This window comes from Anomaloglossus baeobatrachus, chromosome 2, assembly GCF_048569485.1.
Source record: "Anomaloglossus baeobatrachus isolate aAnoBae1 chromosome 2, aAnoBae1.hap1, whole genome shotgun sequence".
NCBI lineage: Eukaryota > Metazoa > Chordata > Amphibia > Anura > Aromobatidae > Anomaloglossus > Anomaloglossus baeobatrachus.
Window position 1 is genome coordinate 540,882,818 of NC_134354.1, and position 24,287 is coordinate 540,907,104.

General features: G+C 47.9%; 1 protein-coding gene across 2 annotated transcripts in view; it reads right to left on the reverse strand.

The window, feature by feature from the left end:
• Positions 1-6,358: 6,358 nt before the first annotated feature.
• The window catches only part of CUL4A (cullin 4A), a 156,139-nt gene continuing 138,210 nt past the window's right edge, over positions 6,359-24,287 (reverse strand). For both annotated transcript variants that reach the window (XM_075336644.1, XM_075336645.1), the window contains exons 19-21: positions 12,735-12,907; positions 12,309-12,461; positions 6,359-7,578 (exon numbers count right to left, since the gene is read on the reverse strand). In XM_075336644.1, coding sequence (XP_075192759.1) covers positions 7,483-7,578; positions 12,309-12,461; positions 12,735-12,907 — 422 coding nt within the window. In that variant the 3' untranslated portion in view covers positions 6,359-7,482. The remainder of the gene's footprint in view (positions 7,579-12,308; positions 12,462-12,734; positions 12,908-24,287) is intronic.

Below are 24,287 nucleotides of genomic sequence, written 5' to 3' on the forward strand. Positions count from 1 at the left end.
AAATAAAAAAAGAACAAGAACAAATTGAAAAGTAGTGATAGCAGGAGCATATCGGTGAGCGAGAAATCTGATTGGCTGGCTGGAGAATGCACATGTGAGATAGAGAAACTACTGTAGACAGGCAGAGAGCTGATGTGAGGGATTCCGGCCTGTAGGTGGCGCCGCAACAGTCACAGGAGAGCTGAACGAGAGAAGCAGTCTGTGCAGGGGCGTAATGATAGCAGTTGCAGAGATCACGAATGCGGGCCTGGCAGGGTTAGGGACCAGTCTCCCACCCTGCAGAGAAGCAGCCGGCTGCTCTCTGTAAGAGAGGAGCTGCTGTGCTGTCAAGTGGAAGACCACGCGGCTGCTGTGGGGCCCAGGAGTCGGGGGGCCTGGTGCCAGTGGCGGCACCGGGCCCGTTGCCTGTTGGCACTCGCTCGTCATCACACAAAGTAATGGTGAAGGATGGAGTGGAGCGCTCAGTTCCATTCTTCATCATTTTCCCCTTGTGCTCGATGTCTCAGTGCAGCAGAGTGTGGTGACGTCACTACTGCGCAACTGCTGTGCTGAGACATGCAGGACAGGAGGATGCCCTAACCGGAGCAGCAGGGGAACGATGAGAGGTGAGTACTTGTTTATTTTTTAATCAATAAGTACACGGCGGCCAGATGCCTATGGAGGTGCATTAAACAGTATGGGGGCTGCATACTACAATATGAAGGAAATCTTATACATGAACTATGGGAGTGTGTTATAATACATTGAGGCCTATGGGGTGGATTAAATGGTATGGGGTCTGTAAAATATGAAGGACACCATATATATACCCTGGGGGTGCATTATAATACATGCAGGACTATGGGGCTGCATTATAATATATGGAAGACTATGGTTATGCATTATTTAGGCTGCATAATACAATATGAAGGACTATGGGGCTGCATTATAATATATGTAGGGTTATGTGGGACCCATAATACTATATGGAAGGCTATATGGGGGCCATTATAGTATTTGGAGAGCAATATGTGAGGGGGGACAAAGATAAAAGCATGGGATGGGAAAGTTTTATGCTGAGGGAAAGAGGCTCTTTCCCTCAGCACCCAGCTTTCCCATGCTCTGATATCATGAGAAAGCTGGGTGCTGAGGGAAAGATGTATATCAGAGCATGGAAAAGTTGCTTGCTGAGGGAAAGAGGGTTTTCAGATCAGGGGAAACATGGGTGCTGGGGGAAAAAGCCAAGTGTCAGCGACACTATCCTGTATCCAGAGTGTCGGCGTCATTATCCCGTATCCAGAGGGTTGATGTACAGTTAGGAGAGGGGGTGGGGGCTAGGTCCAATCTTTGCACATCTAGGGCCCATCAAACTCTAGTTACACCACTACCTGGAGTTGTGTGACATTCATCATCCAGTTCTGAAGGGCATTGTTCACAATGAAGCAGTTATCTGTGTGGGATATTGCCAAACGACATCCACTTCTATGCCTTTTTAATTACTCTTCCAGTCTCTCTGTATCTCTCTGCAACCTGCTGATGACACTCTAAGCTCAGTGGCCACTTCTCTCTGATCATATCCTGCTTGAAGCCTCGCAAAGGCAAGGTACGGTTGATCAATTCTTAGGTGTCATCTTGGTCTTATAATGTCAAAATGTGAACAGCATGATGAGGAGGACTGTTTAAATTGAACCCAAAAATGTATTGGGCAATTCTTTGATCACCTGTTGTGAATTTTGCCATTAAGCTCCTAGTTAGAGAACAGCAAGTTGTGCAAAAAGTACTGAAACATTGAACAGTTGGTCATGAGCATACAACAGTTTAGAGAAAGTCACATTAAGTTCACCTGAAAAGGTTAGAGATCATTTTAGGATGATCCTGAAATTTCATCGAAGGTCAAATATCCCTACCTATTTGTGAGTACTGTATGTATATTGAATGACAATATTAAAGTTATGTTTTGTTTCAAAAAAACTACCTGCGACTGGCAAACTATTTTCTATATAATGCAAAATAATATAGTTTTCTAAGACAGGTTGTTATGAATTCCGCAATATTTTTAAAACTGATTTTAAAATTTTTATTTTAATTTTTTTTTTATTTTACCATGTGTACTTGCTTACTAGTCTCAAAAGGAGACTTGAATAATGCGATTTGCTACTTATGTACTATAGTGCATTATCTAACCTGTGTTTGCCTGACAGCCTATCATGCCCAACCTTTCATATATAGGGGGGGTATGGCACACATGGATGCAACTGTTCCTTCACTTTGAAACAGATCGTGTACAAATAAAGAAAATTCAAGACCATTGTTACCCTCCCAGGAGTGGTTGACCAACAAAGATCACTCAAAGAGCCATGTGTGTAGAATAGTCAGCAAAGTCAAAAAGAACCCAAACTAACGTCTAACCAACTAAAAGTCTTTCTCACATTAGCTAATGTTAAGGTTCACAAGTCCACTCATCAGGAGGACACTAAAAAACAGTATGAATGGCAGGATTGCAAGAAAGCCAAGGCTCTCCAAAAAAACACTGCTGCTCATCTGTAGTTTGCTAAAGATCACTGGGACAAGCAGAAGTCTACTGGAACAATGCTTTATGGAAGGATGAGTATAAAATAGAACTTTCTGCTTTATATGCGAAACAATGTTTAGAGAATGAACAACACTACATTACAGAAAAAAAACCCTGTTTGAAGTATGGTGGTGATAGTGTCATAGTTTTAGGCCTCTTTTGCTGTATCTGGGCCAGGACAACTTGCCAAAATTGTTGAAACAATGAATTTTGCTTATACCAGCAAATTCTAAAGTAAAATGTCATGTCATCTATCAATGAGCTGACTTTGTCGTTCTATAAAAGAATAATTAATAAAAAAGAATAAAAAGTTAAAAGTTTGGAATGGAGACATAAATGCTTGACCTTAATCATATAGAAATGTTGAAGATGCTGAAAGGACGTTCATGGGACAAAACTCAGCAACGTTATACAAAGAAATGTAGTTGTGGTTATTGTTGCACAGGGGTCATAGCAGATACTGAGAGCAAAGGTTCACATACCACGCACAGATATCCAATATTGGATCATTTTCTTAATTTAATAAATTACAAAGTCTAATAGTTGTGGATGCTTTAATTTGGTTCTCATTATGTATTTTTACAACTTGTGAGAAATTTTTATGTATTTTTAGGTGAAATCTCTGCAGAAGTATGGAAATTTTTAAGGATCCATCATTTTTCAAGCACCAATGTAGCCAAGGTCATATTTCTGTAAATCCGTTACATTGATGCTCCACTCTGTGCCAGTCATTGCTCTGGTTTCCCACCAGCTTCAGAGTACAGTGGAACCTTGGTTAAAGAGAACAATCCATTCTGGGAGTGTGCTTGTTAACCAAGTTACTCATTCAGCAAAGCAAGATTTCCCATAGGAAATCATTGCAATGCAGACAATTCGTTCCACAACTTGTTACATTGTCCCATCCTGGTCCCCTATTGTGTCATTCCACACATGCACAAATACACACAAACACGCACGCACATATTATGCTCACCTTACCTTCCATTCCATCGCCGGTCTCCTGGGACTTGCTGTTCGCTAGTACGGGCTGTGTATCGGGTTACCATCATGACGAGGGAGGAACTTCCGCTCCCAGCGCACTGACGTCAAAGGCAGGAGCCGCTTGCCTCTGATTGGCCAGCGCGCTGCCTTTGAGTAGCGGTAACAGAGGAAGTTCCTGCTTCGTCGCTATGGATGCCGATGCACAGCCTATACCGGCGAACAACAGGACCCAGGAGGCCGGCGATGGAACGGAAGGTACACATATTATGCTCACCTTACCTTCCGTTCCATCGCCGGCCTCCTGGATCTTGTAGTTCGCCGCGAGGATTCCTCCATGCACCAGCAAACTACAAGAACCATGAGGCCGGCGATGGAACGGAAGGTAAGGTGAGCATAATACTGTATGTGTGTTTGTGCGTGCATGCATGTGTGTTTGTGCGTGCTTGTGTGTGTTTGTGTGGACTGCAAGAGCGGGTCAGAGCGCGGTGGATGTACGGAACCGGAAGTGTGAGAGGTGAGTATTTTTCTCGTACAGCAAAGCTTTCTCGTAAACCAAGTTACAAATTTACAGAAAGCTTTGCTTGTTAAGCGAAATTCTCGTTATCTGGGTTACTCGTTAAGCGAGGTTCCACTATACAATATAAACTTATTCTCAACCACAAACACTCCACAGATGTGCACCACCTACAACTCCTCTCTCATCTCCGTCTACCACCTTACCCCGTCCTCTCCACTAATGACCTAAGACTAACATTCTCTTACATTCGAACCTCACACTCCAGTCTCCAAGACTTCTCTAGTGCTGTGCCAGTCCTACGGAATACACTACCTCAGACAATCTAGTTAATTTCAAGTATCCACAGTTTTAAACGTGCTGTATAAATGTATTTCTTTAGACTAGCCTCTCATGTCGCCTCACTAATCTTACTATTTGCTATTCTCCCTTCCTCACTTTTCCACAGAATCTGCTCTCTCCTTGCACTCAAAACTGTTTCTTTCTCTGATCGGTGACTAGATAATTAATCTTTATTTGAATACCCCTATTTATATTTCTGGCTAGAACATACACTACAAGCTCTTTTTTTTACTTTTTTTGTCCCCCATACTTTCTCATAGATTGTAAGCTTACAAGCAGGATCTTCACTCTTCTTGTTTGATTTGATGAATAATGTATTGCTGAGAAATGTCTTACATAATTCGTACATTCCCCTCTGATTTGTAAAGTAATGCAGAAAATGCTAACAAATAGAGATAAAATAATTACAGTATTTTTTCGATTATAAAATGCACTTTTTCCCCCTAACAATTTGGGAGGAAAATGAGGGGTGCGTCTTAGGCTCTGTGCCCATGTGTGCGTATTGCATGCAGTTATGCTGCAATCTGCACTGCAGCGTAACTGCAAGTGTCCTGCGTCCCCTGCACAATCTATGAAGATTGTGCATAATCCATGCCCACGTGGCGTTTTAGAATGCAGCGATTTGCATGCTGCCAAATCGCTGCGTTCTAAAAAGCAACATGTCACTTCTTTTGTGCGCTTTGCATGCGGTCTCCATTCCGTCTATAGGGAGAGGCAGCATCCAGAGCGCACGAATTCTGCAGTCACCAAAGTTTCAGAACGGAGCTTTTCAGCTGCGCTCTGAAGCGGACATACAGTGACAAAACGCTGCGGTGCAGAGCGCACACACGTGGGCACATAGCCTTATGATGCGAATGTAGCTTACCAGGAGGTGGAGAATGGGCGCTGTGCTGGCTGCGGCGGGGACTGTGCTGGCTGCATGGTGCAGGGCGTTGCGGCAGGTGAGATGCTCTATCGGCGGTGCGGGCTTCAAATAATGGCGCCCAGAGGTGGTGCATGTACAGATGAGATCTCTGCTAGTCATTGAGCTGAGAGCTCAATATGTGCATGCGCAGACTCCAGGATCCATTCCCCTGAAGCCCGTTCTGCTGACAGAGCATCTGTGACACCCGCCACACGGCCAACACAGCCCCCGCCGCAATGCCTGTAGCATCGCCCTACTCCACCATCGCTCCTGCCACCTGTGACCTCCGCTCCACCACCGCTGCCGCCCCCTCCGGTAAGACATCACCGGAGTATAAAATGGACCCCCCCCTTTTTTTGTAACCTTTTTATTTCTAAATTTGGGGTGCGTTTTATAATCCGATGCGTCATATTAAACGAAAAATACGGTATTCTCTTTATGCTACCCAATGATTATCTTCCTTTAGAACTATTTTTTTCTCTAAAACATTGTAGCTGTTTCTTCCACAAAATATCACAACATCCATCAGCATAGGCGTCATAAGAAGGGGGGCACTAGCTGTGGAAGCTCTCTTAAGCCCCCGTCACATTTAGCGACTTACCAGCGATCCCGAAAACGATGTGACCTGATAAGGATCGCTGGTAAGTCGCTGGGAGGTCGCTGGTGAGATGTCACAGTCAGACCTTACCAACGACTCCGTAACGTATACAGGTTGCAGTAGCGACCTGTATAACGATCTCTGCTGTCATTGGGACCGTGTCACACAGTGATGCGTCCTGCCCAGTAGGACATCGCCTTTGAAGAAAATGGTCCAGGACATTCAGCAACGACCAGCGACCTCACAGCAGGGGCCAGGTCGTTGCTGGATGTCACACATAATGAGATCGCTAGCGAGATCTCTGTTGCGTCACGAAAAGCGTGACTCAGCAGTGATGTCGCTAGCGATGTCGCTTAGTGAGACGTGGCCTTTACTCCAATGTGATGTAAATGAAAAATCCTATTGTATCTTATCACCAGTGAAACAATGATTTCTTTTACATTCAGTACAAACAGACATTTGTGCCTTAAATAATTTTATTAGCAAATGCAAATACCCATATCTTTTTACATTGTTTACAGTATACAAATGTCCTCATTCAAATGTCATTTACGCATAGAAATTGCATATTGAAAGCTCTTCTGAAAACGGCAGCAATAACTTATTTGTGGTGAGGCTTTTCTTTCTTTCAAAAACCCTACTAAGTGCTCCAACAGGAATGATTAATTAAGGTCAATTACATCTCAAGGCAGCAATAACGTTTACTACATTTTATGTGCAATGGTAAGAGACCTGTAAGACGAGCAACCCAGAATGCTCTAGTGCAGTAATAGGAGTGACCTTGATTAATCACCCAGGTAAAGTAGACTTAACTGAACTCTAGTAATCTTCACCAATGGCTAATTGCAGTGTTATGACATCAGAATGAGACTAGGGCAAATCAGTCGCTGTCCCAGTTATGGCTGTTCCGAAGAGTTGTTACATTTTACATTACAATTGAAATTTGGGCAAAGTCACTGATTAATGAGAACAGACCCAGAAAATCTGTAATGTCATTTGTCCCAGACTGTCCAAAAACAGAGAAAATGACATTGAAAACAGATCTGGTTCACCTTACAATAGACATATGGAGTATATCAGCGCTGCGCCATGATACAGCTTCACCAATGCTGACCGTCTCCAACGGTATAAATACTTTGAAGATTAGACTGTGTTAAGAGTCTCGTAGCTGTAGGATATACAATTCATAGTTTACTTGTAGGTCTATAGTCATTAGAACAGTATATAATAGCTGTAATTCTTCTCTCAGCCAATAATAAGGATTGCAGCATTAAGGGCCTATTTGTTGTAGCAGTGGTGATGTGCGTGACAAGCCAAAACAATATGGAAGAATGAGGGGAAAAAAAAAAGTATATGTCACTGCAGACTGGGGAAACAGAGGTCTACATGTTATTACGCATTTATGCAAAAAAAACAACCTAGTAAAACATTCTTTAGACAGTCACACAAAAAAATTACCTAAAACGCTAATTGAATAAGTCTAAGGTTTATTGATGCTGGGATATCGAACAATTGCTGCGTTACTTTTGTCAATAAACCTTAGTCGAGCACTTGATATTTATCTGATTCATCGCATTACAGCAGCGAGCTCCTCATGCCAAATAATGGTACTGCTTTGAGTTTTCTTTGTCCCTTTCCATGTAGTCTCTATCAATTAATGATTCAATCCTTTTCTTCAGGTCTCCAGGCTAAAAAAAAAAAAAAAATAAAACAATTAAATACAGAGCAATGTAAAAAAAAATATGTGTGTGTATAAATATATATGTACACCCCTCACAATGTTGTAAATATTTTATATCTGAGGCTGCGTGCCCATGATCAGGGTTCACAGCGTTTTGGAGGAGTGTTTTAGCTGCATTTAAAACGCTGCGTTGTACAGTACAAGCACAGTGGATAGGATTCCTAGAAATCCTGTGCCCACTGTGCTTGTTCTTCCAGCAGCGTAAACGGACATGCTTCCCGCAAGCGTTCTCCGCAGGGAGGATAGGGAAAAAGACTGTAGTGGCCCGAACTCTGATCGTGGGCACGGCCAGTTGCGGTCGCCTGCGGACAGTGCTCACGGCCCCGCAGAAGAGGATATGTTGTGTCCAGGAGGCAGCACGTCCGGATCGTGGGCACATAACCTTATAATGAAGATGTGACACTATGATACAATGTAAAGTAGTCAGTGTACAGCTTGCATAACAGTGTAAATTTGGTGCCCTCTAAATAACTCAACACACAGCCATTAATGTTTAATCTGCTGGCAAAAAAAGTGAGCACAGCCCTATCCTAAATGCAAATATCCAAATTGTGCCAAATTAGCCATTTTTTATCCCAATGTCATTTTATTTATTAATGTTACAAGGTCTTGGGTGTGATTGAGGAGAAGGTGTGGTAAATTTGGTTTTATCGCTCATACACACTCTCATAGTGGTCACTGGAAATTCAACATGGCATCTCGTGGCAAAGAATTCTTTGAGGATCTGAAAAAAATAATTGTGGCTCTACATAAAAATGGTCTAGGCCAGGGGTGGGGAACCTCCGGCCCGCGGGCCGCATGCGGCCCGCCATGACCTTTTATGTGGCCCCCGGGCAGATTCCCGGGGGAGGCAGTGCTGGTGCTGTCACCGCGGTTTGCTGCCGCCGGCCCTTTAAATCGACACATTGCTGTTTGTGCTGCAATGTGTTCTCCCGTCGGCCAGTGCAAATTGTGGGCGGGTCCACAGCAGCCTCACAGTTTCTAGCCTTGTGTGTCCGCCCCCTGCCCTCCGGAGATCAGTGCCTGCCTTCTCCTTCAAGTTCTGATGCAGTGTGTCCGGCTCCTGCACTCCGGTGATGTGAGTGCAATGCTGCTGTGAGTCCAGCGCCGACCCTCTGCTGCTATGTGCCCTGCCCAATGCTTTGTGCCTCCCCACACCAGTTCTGTAAACCTTCTCCCCCAGAGTTGCATGAAACTCTCAGCGCAATGTCCTGTGTGCACCCCTCCCCCAGTCCTGTGTGCAGCCCCCCAATGTCCTGTGTGCAGCCCATCACCCAGTAGTCCTGTTTGCACCCCCCCCAATCCTGTGTGCACCCCTCCCCCAGTCCTGTGTGCACCCCCCAGTCCTGTGTGCACCCCCCAGTCCTGTGTGCACCCCCCCAGTCCTGTGTGCACCCCTCCCCCAGTCCTGTGTGCACCCCTCCCCCAGTCCTGTGTGCACCCCTCCCCCAGTCCTGTGTGCACCCCTCCCCCAGTCCTGTGTGCACCCCTCCCCCAGTCCTGTGTGCACCCCTCCCCCAGTCCTGTGTGCACCCCTCCCCCAGTCCTGTGTGCACCCCCCCAGTCCTGTGTGCACCCCCCCAGTCCTGTGTGCACCCCCCCAGTCCTGTGTGCACCCCCCCCAGTCCTGTGTGCACCCCCCCCAGTCCTGTGTGCACCCCCCCAGTCCTGTGTGCACCCCCCCAGTCCTGTGTGCACCCCCCCAGTCCTGTGTGCACCCCCCCCCAGTCCTGTGTGCACCCCCCCCAGTCCTGTGTGCACCCCCCCAGTCCTGTGTGCACCCCCCCCAGTCCTGTGTGCACCCCCCCAGTCCTGTGTGCACCCCCCCCAGTCCTGTGTGCACCCCCCCCAGTCCTGTGTGCAGCCCCCCCAGTCGTGTGTGCAGCCCCCCCAGTCGTGTGTGCAGCCCCCCCGTGATGTCTGTGCAGCCCCCCCTGTGATGTCTGTGCAGCCCCCCCCGTGATGTCTGTGCAGCCCCCCCCGTGATGTCTGTGCAGCCCCCCCCGTGATGTCTGTGCAGCCCCCCCCGTGATGTCTGTGCAGCCCCCCCCAGTGATGTCTGTGCAGCCCCCCCCAGTGATGTCTGTGCAGCCCCCCCCAGTGATGTCTGTGCAGCCCCCCCAGTGATGTCTGTGCAGCCCCCCTCAGTGATGTCTGTGCAGCCCCCCCAGTGATGTCTGTGCAGCCCCCCTCAGTGATGTCTGTGCAGCCCCCCTCAGTGATGTCTGTGCAGCCCCCCTCAGTGATGTCTGTGCAGCCCCCCCCAGTGATGTCTGTGCAGCCCCCCAGTGATGTCTGTGCAGCCGCCCCCAGTGATGTCTGTGCAGCCGCCCCCAGTGATGTCTGTGCAGCCGCCCCCAGTGATGTCTGTGCAGCCCCCCCCAGTGATGTCTGTGCAGCCCCCCCAGTGATGTCTGTGCAGCCCCCCCCAGTGATGTCTGTGCAGCCCCCCCCCAGTGATGTCTGTGCATCCCCCCCAGTGATGTCTGTGCAGCCCCCCTCAGTGATGTCTGTGCAGCCCCCCACAGTGATGTCTGTGCCTCCCCACAGTGATGTGTGTGCCTCCCCACAGTGATGTCTGTGCCTCCCCACAGTGATGTCTGTGCCTCCCCACAGTGGTGTCTGTGCCTCCCCACAGTGGTGTCTGTGCCTCCCCACAGTGGTGTCTGTGCCCCCAGCCCCGCGTGTGGTGTCTGTGCCCCCAGCCCCGCGTGTGGTGTCTGTGCCCCCAGCCCCGCGTGTGGTGTCTGTGCCCCCAGCCCCGCGTGTGGTGTCTGTGCCCCCAGCCCCGCGTGTGGTGTCTGTGCCCCCAGCCCCGCGTGTGGTGTCTGTGCCCCCAGCCCCGCGTGTGGTGTCTGTGCCCCCAGCCCCGCGTGTGGTGTCTGTGCCCCCAGCCCCGCGTGTGGTGTCTGTGCCCCCAGCCCCGCGTGTGGTGTCTGTGCCCCCAGCCCCGCGTGTGGTGTCTGTGCCCCCAGCCCCGCGTGTGGTGTCTGTGCCCCCAGCCCCATGTTAATTAATTGCTTCACCCAATATAGCAGGGTCATTTAAACATTGATAATTTTGTGCGGCCCCCGAAGGTTGGTAGAAATTTCCAAATGGCCCCCGACAGAAAAAAGGTTCCCCACCCCTGGTCTAGGCTATAATATTGCAAACACCCTGAAACTGCGGTGCAGCACGGTGGCCAAGACCATACAGCGGTTTAACAAGACAGGTTCCACTCAGAACAGACCAAGTCATGGTCGACCAAAGAAGTTCAACGCACGTGCTCTGAGTCATATCTAGAGATTATCTTTTTAACATAGATTTAAGACTGCTGCCAGCATTGCTGCAGAGGTTAAAGGGGTGGAAGGGGGTGTCAGCCTGTCAGTGCTCAGACCATACGCTGCACACTGCATCAAATTGGTCTGCATGGCAGTCGTCCTACAAGTAAGCCTTTTCTAAGGATGATGTACAAGGAAGTCCACAAATAATTTCCTGAAGACAATCATACTAAGAACATGGATTAATAGAACCATGTCCTGTGGTCTGATGAGACCAACATAAACTTTTAATATGGTGCCAAGGGTGTGTTGGAGCAATCAGGTGAGGAGTACAAAGACAAATGTGTCTAGCCTACAGTCAAGCATGGTAGTGGGAGTGTCATTGTTTGGGGCTGCATGAGTGAAATGAATATACACCATTTAAAAATACTGCACTTAGTATTTTATATGATCTTCATGATTTTTAAGGACTGCACCAAGTCATGTAGGTATGGAATGAACATGTTGTGGTGACTTATTGCAACATCTATCTTTTTCCATTCTTCAAGAACGGTCTCTGTTAGAACCTGGATGCTGGAGGGAGATTGATGCTCAACAATTCTCCTCATCACAATTCCCTATGAGCGCTTGATTGGACTCAGATCAGCAAACATACTTGGCCACTGAATTACTTTCACCTTGTTTATCTTAAGAAAGGCAACACATGTGCATACGATCATTGTCATGCTGGAAAAGTGCACATCTATCAAGGGCATGGAGTGATTTTTCTTTTTCAATATAGAGCAGTACATCTGTGAACTCTTGATACCATCAATGAAATTTGCTCCACAACACCAGCACGAGTGCCCCATAAAAGGACACTGCCACCATGTTTCATTGCATGTGCTATGCACTAGGCAAAATCAATTTTTCTAAATGCATGGTGCCTAAAGTGAAATACGATAGTGGCAGTGTTTCTGAAGCAATATGTCACCAACTTGTTTATTCCATGGCCAGAAGTTTTGTTACTGTCCTTAAAAACCATGGAGGTCATACAAGATACTAGCTGTAGTAGTTGTTGATATGGGGTGTATTAATTTTTTGCATCCACTAATGAAAAGGGGCATTATCAGTGTGAGTGACATGCAATGACTGACAGTCTGCTCTCCTGATCTACATGTCTCACACTATTCATTTAATACAAGTTCTGGAGTCAGATTTACAGGGAGATCTGTGTCATTACCATAGATCTTATAAGCTCATCTACATATTAAGAAAAATGTGGATTTCTCAGGAATGAGGCATTAAATCACAGAGATCATTTTATTCTACTTTCTATGACCTGAATGCCCACATAGACTGCTTAGGGGGGTTGATCCTACTGACAGATTCCATCTAATTTAATTATTCATGAAAAAAAACATAAAGGTTCATTTACCTTCACAGGGAATTTCAGCTGGTTATATAGTTCTAAGACCAGGAGGTTGTGCGAGAGAGTTTTTCTCATTTTCATAATGCGAACAATTGCTGCATCAATCTGATACTGTCTGTCCTGGAAAACTCTCTCTGTTGTGGTAACCTGCTCTTCTACCTGCAGTGACATCACAGACATTAATACTCTGCTGTATCTGTTAGGGCTGAATTCACATGTCAGTTTTATTTACTCGAATGATAATAAGTAGAACATTTTTCATTAGTTTGCTGGATCCTTTTTTACCACCAGTGAGTCATCTCTTCATCTGTTTTTCTTGTATCCAGTCAGTTATAAAAGAACAGCACTAGAATGCTGATGGCACATGGAAGTGACATATAAATCAGCCCTTAAAAAGAGAGAAAAAAACAAACAACAAACAAAGCCGCTCACTGTTTCCTTCATCTGAATTTGGTTGATCTTAATTCGATATAATTTGTGCTTAAAGTCCCCATTAAAGGTAAACTTGTCTCCATCTTCAACGTCCTTACTCTTTGGCAATTTGTTTAGCACCCTTGCTTTTCCACAAGCAAGCGACTGTAGAGTCCTTCTCAGCTCACCATCCTCTGCGAAGGAAACAAAATCACCCAACAGAATGAAACACTAGTAACATTGTGAGGATTTACAAGTGCAGTGTTAATAACCATTGCTGATTATATCATGGACATTTTCTCCTTCTTTATTACAACCTATATCTGACCCATATCTGCATTATATCAGATATAGAGATGAGTGGACCTGTTGAAATTCGGTGGGTTAAGCTGGACTTTAGATAAAGTTCTGTTCTGAGCTGAACCCCAATGGAGGTCATTAATTGGGCAGTTCTGGTCTGTGTCCACATGCAGCCAGCCATAAACATACTTCTTGTAGAGGGAGGGCAGAGTTTTTCGTTTTGTGCACACTACATACTGGTGCTACCCCCAGTGCGAGCCATTGAAACACTGCAAGTGGCTTCAACTGGGCTGATCACCGAGTGTACCAGAGTACACTGATGTTTGCTTGAGTGGTGTTCATACGTAAAGCGCTCCAACACCGAACACTCCTCTTTTTTGTAAAGTCTGTGTTCAGTATGAACCCCGATCTTCACTGTTCAGGTCCGCTCATACAAAGTAAAAACACTGCCTCCTGTGAAGGTTAGCTGCTCAGTTAGGCTGCTTTCACACTTCCGTTTTTTTGCATCAGTTGTAATCCATCGCCTTGAGAAAATACGGTATTCCGTTTTTCCCCATAGACTTGTATTAATGATCTCTCTCTCTTTCTCTCTCTCGATGGCTTCACATAGGTTTTCACTACCAAACGACCTTTCACACAAAAAAAAACAAAAAAAAACAACATACGACGGATCCGTTTTTTTTTAACTGATCCGTTCCATCAGTGTGCAACGCATCCATCCCATCAGTCACAAAACGGATTGTGACTGATGCAAAAAAACGGAAGTGTGAAAGTAGCCAGCTGGAGTCACACGGAAGTATGAATCGGACGAGTGCAATGTGACGATCTCCCATTGCACAAGGACCAATGTTGGTCAATGAGGCAAAGCAGATCTGTGGGTTTTTCCTCAGCTCTAACTGGACCTATTAAAAATCCAGGCATTCTGCAATTGAAAGCATGTATCAGATGACACTCCCCAATGCAAGTCTATGGGTGCGAGAGAAAAAAATGGATTATCTTTGTGATGTCCGTTTTTTTTTTTACAGACATATTGCCATTCTGTAGCATAGAATACTGTTAAGGCTAGATGCGCACGCTGAGTTTTTTGCTGCATTTATGGCTGCAGTTTTGTTGTCAGAACTTTCTGACATTTGACTTCCCAGCAAAGTCTATGAGAAGTAAGATTTGCTATACGCACATTGCAGTTTTTTGTCAGTGTTTTATTTGTCAAGAGTTTGTGACAAAAAAAATGCAGCATGTTCATTCTTCCTGCGTTTTTGTAAACATTTGTCGCAAAAACGCAGAAAAAACACGTTTCTCTGAGAATGTGCAGTTTTGGCCGCAGTTTGTGAACACAAAAAGATGCAGCATGCGCATGTAGCCTAATGCTCCTGTAAATGATTGTCGAATGATAGCTACTGAGAAAAAAAAAATGCATTGCATATGGAGAGCACACGAATGTCATATGGATGCTAGGTGAGAAAAAGAGTCACACACTCCCATAGCACTCGCATTACCATACGGACAGCACTCGTCCCACTCTCCTGGCTGAAAATCAGTACAATTTTGCATACACTAATGTAACTCCAGCCTTAGGCTCCGTTCCTACGATCAGGGTTTGTTGAGTCTTTGACGCTGCAGAACTTCTGCACTTTAGTTTACTTGCGTTTTATTAAACATGTGTTTTTTATCGCGTTTAAGACACTGCGTTTTTTGTCTCTGTGTGTTGTGTCATGCTTTAACCCTTCACCCCGGCCGCCACTAAAGCACCCTAATGACCGGGCCATTTTTTGCAATTCTGACCAGTGTCACTTTGACAGGTTATAACTCTGGAACGCTTCAACGGATCCTGGCGATTCTGAGATTGTTTTTTCGTGACATATTGTACTTCATGTCAGTGGTAAATTTAAACCGATAATTTTTGCAATTTTTTGTGAAAATTTAGGAAATTTTGCGAAAATTTCGCAATTTTCAAGCTTTGAAAATTTATGCCCATAAATCTGAGAGATATGTCACACATAATAGTTACTAAATAAACTTTCCCACTTGTCTACTTTACATCAGCGCAATTTTCGAAACAAAATTTTTTTCGTTAGGAAGTTAGAAGGGGTCAAAGGTCATCAGCAATTTCTCATTTTTCCAACAAAATTTAGAAAATAATTTTTTTTAGGGACCACATCACATTTGAAGTGACTTTGAGAGACCGAGGTGACAGAAAATACCCAAAAGTGACCCCATTCTATAAACTGCACCCCCTCACTCTGTTCAAAACCACATCCAAGAAGTTTATTAACCCTTTAGGTGCTTCACAGGAACCAAAGCAATGTGGAAGGAAAAAATGAAAATTTTACTGTTTAACACAAAAATGTTACTTTAGCCATAAAAAGAGAATTTTGTTACTTACCGTAAATTCTTTTTCTTATAGTTCCGTATTGGGAGACCCAGACCATGGGTGTTTAGCTTCTGCCTCCGGAGGACACACAAAGTCCTCTGAGCTTATACACCCCCTGGTAGCCAGTCCTAGCCAGTTTAGTGCAAAAGCTGAAGGAGAATAGCTACCCACAAGTAGAACCGAGTAAGAACCGGAACAAACGGAAGACTCTGTCCACGACAACAGCCGGTGATAACACACGGAACAAGAAAATTGCCAACAGGCAACAGGGAGGGAGCTGGGTCTCCCAATACGGAACTATAAGAAAAAGAATTTACGGTAAGTAACAAAATTCTCTTTTTCTCTATCGTTCCTTTGGGAGACCCAGACCATGGGACATTCCAAAGCTGTCCCTGGGTGGGAATAAACAGAAAAAACTAAGAAGTAGGCGGAGCCTAACTTCACAAGTGGGCGACAGCCGCCTGAAGGATGCGTCTGCCCAAGCTCGCATCTGCCGAAGCATGAGCATGCACTTGGTAGTGCTTCGAAAAGGTATGCAGGCTAGTCCAAGTGGCAGCCTGACAGACTTATTGAGCCGTAGCCTGGTGCCTAAAAGCCCAAGAGGCACCGACAGCTCTGGTCGAGTGTGCTTTGATCCCCGGCGGGGGAGGCACCTGAGTACTCTGGTAGGCGTCCGAAATGGTTGATCTAATCCAACGGGCCAAGGTCGGCTTAGAAGCAGAGAGACCCTTGCGCCGCCCTGTGGTTAGCACAAAAAGAGAGGTGCACCGCCTAAGCGCAGCGGTGCGAGACACATAAATCCGGAGAGCACGCACCAGATCTAGAGTATGCAGCGCTTTCTCAAAGCGATGAACAGGGGCCGGACAGAAGGAAGGCAAGGAAATATCCTGGTTAAGGTGGAAGGGAGAGACCACCTTAGGAAGAAAGTCCGGGGTCGAACGGAGAACTACCTTGTCTTGGTGAAAAACCAAAAAAGGTGACTCCGAGGAGAGCGCAGCCAAATCAGAGACTCTCCTGAGAGAAGTTATGGCAACTAGAAAGGCCACCTTTTGAGAAAGACGATACAAAGAAACCTCCCTAAGGGGCTCGAAAGGGGGTTTCTGCAATACCGTGGGGACCAAGTTAAGGTCCCAGGGATCCAAGGGCTGCCGATAAGGCGGAATGATGTGAGACGCACCTTGCATGAAGGTGCGGACCTGAGCCAGCCGGGCGAGACGCCGCTGGAACAGCACTGATAGAGCTGAGACTTGTCCCTTGAGAGAGTTGAGGGACAGTCCTAGCTGCAGACCGGACTGTAAAAAAGACAGAAGGGTCGGCAACGAGAATTGCCAAGGAGAATGGCCGGAAGAGCGACACCAGGACAGGAAAATTTTCCAAGTCCTGTGATAGATCTTGACGGAGGAAGACTTACGGGGCCGAGTCATAGTGGAGATGACTTCAGGAGGAATACCAGAAGCCGTCAAAATCCAGGACTCAAGAGCCACGACGTCAATTTGAGTGCCGCAGAATTCGGGCGGAAAAACGGACCTTGCGAGAGCAGGTCTGGACGGTCCGGAAGATGCCACGGCATCTCCACGGACAGTTGGAGCAGGTCCGGATACCAAGCTCGCCTGGGCCAGTCCGGTGCAATGAGGATGACTCGACGGCCCTCCATTCTGATCTTGCGCAGGACTCTGGGCAAGAGAGCTAGAGGGGGAAACACGTAGGACAGACGAAACAGGGACCAGTCTTGAACCAGAGCGTCCGCGGCGAAGGCCTGAGGATCGTGGGAGCGAGCCACGTAAACCGGAACCTTGTTGTTGTGACGGGATGCCATTAGGTCCACGTCCGGAGTGCCCCACTTGCGGCAGATTGACTGAAACACTGCCGGGTGCAGGGACCACTTGCCACCGTCCACAGATTGACGGCTGAGATAATCTGCCTCCCAGTTTTCTACGCCAGGGATGTGGACTGCGGATATGGTGGACTTGGAGTCCTCCGCCCATTGAAGAATGCGTTGGACCGCCAACATTGCCAGGCGGCTGCGTGTCCCGCCTTGGTGATTGATGTAGGCAACCGCTGTCGCGTTGTCTGACTGGACTCGAATGTGCTTGCCCGCCAACAGGTGGTGAAAGGCTAGGAGAGCTAGAAGCACAGCTCTGGTTTCCAGCACATTGATTGAAAGGGCTGACTCGGACGGAGTCCAAGTGCCCTGTGCTCTGTGATGTACCGCTCCCCAGCCGGATAGGCTGGCATCCGTGGTGAGAATCACCCAGGACGGAGTCAGGAAGGAGCGCCCTTGGGACAGGGAGAGGGGTCGAAGCCACCACTGAAGAGAGCTCCTGGTCCGTGGCGACAGAGCCACTAACCTCTGTAAGGAGGAAGGCCGCTTGTCCCAACAGCGGAGAATGTCCAGCTGCAGAGGACGCAGATGGAACTGGGCAAAGGGAACCGCCTCCATGGAGGCCACCATTTGACCCAGCACCTGCATCAGACGCCTGAGGGTATAACGGCGGGGCCTCAGGAGAGAGCGCACCGCCAACCGGAGTGACAGCTGTTTGTCTAAGGGCAACTTCACAAGTGCCGGCAAAGTCTCGAACTGCATTCCTAGGTACGTAAGACTCTGGGTCGGAGTCAGAGTGGATTTGGGAAGATTGACAATCCACCCGAATTGGGCTAGGGTGGCGAGCGTGAGCGAAACACTCCGCTGACAGTCTGCGCTGGATGTACCCTTGACCAGAAGGTCGTCCAGATAAGGAAGCACTGCTAACCCCTGGATGTGCAGGACCGCAATCACTGCCGCCATGACCTTGGTGAATACCCGAGGGGCCGTGGCTAACCCGAAGGGGAGAGCCACGAATTGGAAATGATCCTCTCCTATCGCAAAACGTAACCAACGCTGATGTGACACTGCGATTGGCACATGTAGATAGGCATCTCTGATGTCGATGGACGCCAGGAACTCCCCTTGGGTCATAGAGGCAATGACTGATCGCAGAGACTCCATGCGAAAATGCTGCACCCGGACATGCTTGTTGAGAAGCTTGAGATCCAGGATGGGCCGGAAGGTACCGTCCTTTTTTGGAACTAGGAAGAGATTTGAGTAAAAACCTCTGAACCGTTCCTGAGCGGGAACTGGGACAATTACTCAGTTTGCCTGCAAGGACGCCACGGCCTGCGAGAAGGCGGCGGCCTTGGAGCAGGGGGGAGTTGAGAGAAAAAAATCAGTTTGGAGGGCTGGAAGAGAATTCTATCCTGTAGCCGTGAGATATGATGTCTCTCACCCACTGATCGGAGACTTGCTTTAACCAAGCGTCGCCAAAGTGGGAGAGCCTGCGGTCTTCTGCGGACGCGCTTTTGGGCGCCAGTTGGATTTCTGATCCTTGGCTGAGTTAGCGGACGAGGCGGAAGGCTTAGAGGATGACCAGTTGGAGGAACGAAACCTCGATTGATTCCTACCCTGGGCGGGTTTCCTGGTCTTGGTTTGTGGCATGGAAGTACTCTTCCCGCCAGTAGCTTCCTTAATAATTTCATCCAGCTGTTCACCAAACAGCCGTGAACCAGCAAAAGGGAGCCCAGCAAGAAACTTCTTGGAAGAAGCATCTGCCTTCCACTCTCGAAGCCACAAAATCCTGCGGATAACAAGAGAATTAGCTGAAGCCACCGCAGTGCGGTGAGCAGCCTCTAGCATGGCAGACATGGCATGGGATGAAAAAGCTGAAGCCTGAGCAGTTAAGGTAACCATCTCAGGCATAGATTCCTTGGTGAGGGAATGCATCTCCTCTAGAGAAGCAGATATGGCTTTGAGAGCCCACACTGCTGCAAAAGTCGGGGAAAACGCGGCCCCCACAGCTTCATACACAGATTTGGCCAGAAGGTCAATCTGACGGTCAGTGGAATCCTTAAGTGAGGTGCCGTCAGCCACCGACACAACGGTCCGGGCTGAGAGCCTAGACACCGGAGGGTCTACCTTTGGGGAGTGAGACCACTCCTTGACCACCTCAGGTGGAAATGGAAACCGGTCATCAGAACCATGCTTTGGAAAGCGTTTGTCAGGGCAGGCCCTGGGCTTGGTCACAGCGGCCTGAAAACTGGAGTGGTTAAAGAACACACTCTTCACTCTCTTAGGCGAGGTAAACTGATGTTTTTCTGCCAAAGAGAGTTGCTCCTCTGACACTGGCGGATTGAGATCCAGCACAGAATTAATAGAAGCAATCAAATCACTAAGATCTGAGTCACCCTCAGAGAAATCGATGGGATACATAGCCTCCGAGCCCCCAGTGAGGGCAACCTCCTCATCTAGAGAGTCAGCTCTTGAGACAGAGCCGTGGGATGGGGAGGGGGAGGAAACCCTGCGCCTTCTCTTAGAAGGACGGGGTCTGGGATCAGATGATGAATCCTCCGTGAGCTCCGATGGACGGAGGTCAGAGGATAGGAGTCCTCTGTCAAGAGTATTAGAGGCACCCTGTGAGGGGGGCTGATGCATATTCATCAAAGTCCTGGACAAAAGCCCCATGGACTTAGCAAATGACTGGGATATGGACCTAGAAAAGGACTCTACCCAGGCCGGGGGTTCAATCACAGGTGCAGCAGCAGCCTGAGAGACCACTGGGGGTGAGACTGCAGGCTGTGGCACCGCCAAGTTAGAGCAGACATCACAATGTGGATAGGTGCTCGGCTCATGCAGCAGGAGCTTACATGCAGTGCATGCAGAATAAAGCTTTGGAGCCTTGCTCCTCGTGTGAGACATGCTGCTGGAGTGGGGGCTTTGCAGAGAATGAACCCCAGGGAGAATATACAGAGGTTTACAACCGGAGACCGGCTGTGGCTTACCAGACCGCTGAGCGCGGTGTTGTGTGCCCTCCAGATCCCGAAGCCCGGTCCCCCAGTCGCAGCACCTCAGCAGAGATGCAGAATGCAGGATGTCCCAGAGCAGAGTGAACTCTGCCTGAGAAGAGGGCGTTCCTATAAAAGAGCGGGAACTGGAGGGCTATAGAGACCTGCAGGGAAGGAGGGACGCCCCAGCAGTGGGGAGTGTCCCTCTTCAGTGTAGGACGGCCGCCGGGAGGAGTCGAACCTGTCCCTCTGCATGAGTGACATGCGAGGGCAGGAAAATGAAACTAGGCCTCCGGCGAAGCCGGGGCCTAAATTTAAGCGGCGAGGCCGACAAGCAGGCACCATCGGCGCGGTTCTCAGGCAAAAGCTAGAGAACCCGCCGGAAAAGTTAAAACAATCACATACAGCATACTTTCCCCTTACAATAAAGAACCTGGACCCCCAACATAAACGTCTCAGGTACTTAGCTGCTGAGACGCAGGGCCATGTCCCTGGGGATGAGTGCTCCGGTCCAACAGAATCCTCAAGGGGCTGTGGATGGAGACCGGACTCCTGCCAGGCATGGAGACCGTGCTGGCTCCCACTTCAAGCCAGAGCCCAGAAGGGATGGTGAAGGAGCGCGGCATGTAAGGCTGCAGCCTTGTAAATCAACCTTAACAACACCGCCGACACAGTGGGGTGAGAAGGGACATGCCGGGAGTCTAGACATGGACCCGCTTTTCTTCAAACTCTTTCCAAAAGTCAAACAAATCAGATGAGAATGCATGTGTGGATGTATGCCTCCTGACACAAAGCAATAAACTGGCTAGGACTGGCTACCAGGGGGTGTATAAGCTCAGAGGGAGGAGCTACACTTTTAAGTGTAGCACTTTGTGTGTCCTCCGGAGGCAGAAGCTAAACACCCATGGTCTGGGTCTCCCAAAGGAACGATAAAGAAATTTTCATTTTCACAAGGGAGAAAAGAGAAAGTGCACCATACAATTTATTGTGCATTTTCTCCTGAGTACGCTGATACCTCATATGTGGTAAAAATCAATTGTTTGGGCGCACAGCGGAGCTCGGAAGGGAAGGCGCGCCATTTGAATTTTTGAACGCAAAATTAGCTGCACTCATTAGCGGACGCCATGTCGGGTTTGAAGACCCCCTGAGGTGCCTAAACAATGGAGCTCCCCCACAAGTGACCCCATTTTGGAAACTATAGCCCTCAAATATTTTTTCCAGATGTTTGGTGAGCACTTTGAACACCTGGGGGCTTCACAGAAGTTTATAACGTTGAACTGTGAAAAGAAAAAAATTTTTTTTTACCACAAAACTGTTGCTTCAACTAGGTAGCTTTTTTTTCACAAGGGTATCAGGAAAAATTGCACCATAAAATGTTTTGTGCATTTTCTCCTGAGTACGCAGATACCTCATATGTGGTGGAAATCAAATGTTTGGACACACGGCAGTGCTCGGAAGGCAAGGAGCGCCATTTGAATTTTTGAGTGCAAAATTAGCTGCACTCATTAGCGGATGCCATGTCGGGTTTGAAGACCCCCTGAGGTGCCTAAACAATGGAGCTCCCCCACAAGTGACCCCATTTTGGAAACTAGACCCCTCAAGGAGTTTATCTAGATGTTTAGCGAGCCCCAAGGGGCTCCACAGAAGTTGATAATGTTGAGCCATGAATACAATTTTTTTTTTCACCACAAAACTGTCACTTGAACCAGGTAGCTTTTTTTTCCACAAGGGTATCAGGAAAAAATGCACCATAAAACGTATTGTGCAATTTCTCCTGAGTACGCAGATACCTCATATGTGGTGGAAAGTAATTGTTTGGGTGCATGGCGGGGCTCAGAAGAGAAGGAACGCCATTTGACAGCAAAATTGGTTGTAATCATTAGGGGACGCCATGTCACATTTGGAGACCCCCTATGGTGCCTAAACAGTGGAGCTCCCCCACAAATTACCCCATTTTGGAACTAGACCCCTCAAGGAATTTATCTAGATATTTGGTGAGCCCCTTGTACCCCCAGGGGCTCCACAGAAGTTGATAACGTTGAACCGTCAAAATTATTATTTTTTTTTTAACCACAAAATGTTTGTATCAACTAGGTAGCTTTTTTTTTTCACAACGGTATCAGGAAAAATGCACCATAAAACGTATTGTGCAATTTTTCCTGAGTACGTAGATACCTCATATGTGGTGGAAAGTCATTGTTTGGGCACATGGTGGGGCTCAGAAGAGAAGGAACGCCATTTAACTTTTCAAACGCACAGACGCGGTGCACTGATCGGCCGCTGCAGGACGCACGGTCGGATGAGATACAAAAAGTGTTGGGGATACGGGGAAAAAAAAAGGTCACGCCAAAAATTGGGCAGGGATGCCGATCCGTTATGTGCATCCCTGATCAGCGCTCGGCGGGACGCACGGACGGCTGCGATACAAAAAACGTCGCAAATACGGAAAAAAGTCACGCCAAAAATTGACCACGGATGCAGATACGTTATGTGCATCCCTGATCAGCGCTCGGCGGGATGCATGGACATGTGAGATACAAGAAGCGTCAGGGATATGGGAAAAAAAAGTCCCACTGAAAACTGACCACGGATGCAGATCCGTTATCTGCATCCCTGATCAGCGCTTGGCAGGACGCACGGACGGATGAAGTGTAAAAATGGACAGGATACAAGAAAAACAAAAAAAAAGTTATACTCACAGTACCAAGAGGATCACTGACCAGAGGAACTGCAGAGGAACAAGAAGGCAGTGAGATGGACAGCTTTACACGAGTAGCAGGCAGGACGTTGGACAGATCAGCAGAAGGACACAGCGATGGAGGCAGATGTGATCGGGCCAGTGAAGGCCTCGGACGACCTGTGAAGGCAGGTAAGAGGACGTCGGGGGGGGGGCAGGGGGTATGGGGAGAGGGGAGGGCAGAGAGGGAGAGCAGAGGGGGCGGAGAAGCAAAGGCAAAAGGAAGGAACTTTGGAAGCAGAATAGAGATGACAGAGGAGGCAGGCAGATCGCGTGGGGAGCAGATCGGGGCGTAGGGGGGCAGATCGGGGGGGGGGCTCGGGCAGGGGCCTTCACGGTAGCGTGCAGGGTCCATCGCGAGAGCGCGCAGGGAGCGGAATACTTACCATTGGAGCAGGAGCGGTGACATCAGAGGCGGCGGCGGCAGCAGCAGCGGTGGCGTGGTACCAAAAGTACCAGCCAGTGCACGCTGCAGACATGTTGGGGGAGGGTCCCCAGACCAGCAGAGGCCTGGGGAGGGCGGCCACTTGCAGATCACACCGCCCCACTGCACAATGATTGGAGTGATTGCGCGTCATTGCACGATCGCTCCAATCAGTGCTGCTGGGGCTGGGGGCGACATGTTTGAGATCCATCTATGATCTGCTGTAGCTGATACAATAGATCATAGCAGGATCTCACAGTATCGCACTAATTCGGGCATTATTTTTGCCGAAATTAGTGCGAACGATGTGGTTGGCGGTTCAGATTTGAACAGCCAATCACATCAATCGCCTATGGGGGGTGGAGATGCCACCCCCCCTGGGGTCAAGCAAAGGTCCCCTGCTGTAAGAAACAGCAGGGGACATCATTTGAAAGCCGTTGCTATGGCCACGGCAATCAAATGAAGTTTAGGCCGTAAAATTACGTCCCTGGTCGTTAAGTCACGTTAAAATAGGACGTAATTTTACTGCCCGCGGTCGTGAAGGGGTTAAATAAAGCCGCTTTGTTTTTAAACTTCCAGATATGCAGATTACATGCATTTCTATGAGTTTCCGCAGTGGCAATGGACTATGCATGTGTTTTTTTCCTGTGGATTTTCCGCATCTAATGCAAGTCTACGAAGAAAATCTGCACAGAAAAATAAGATAACCTGATGTCCAGCAGATTGGAAAATCGCTCCGCAGGTGAATTTACACTGGGTAACACCGAAGCACAGTGGACATGAGATTTCTATTAATCACATCCACTTTGCTTGTACTGTAAAACACTGCGTTTTTGATGCAGTGAAAATTTGAAGAGTCAAAAATGCGACTAAAACTCATCGTGGGCAGGAGTCCTTAGGGGTAGAAGCTTATTAGAAAACTCCAGA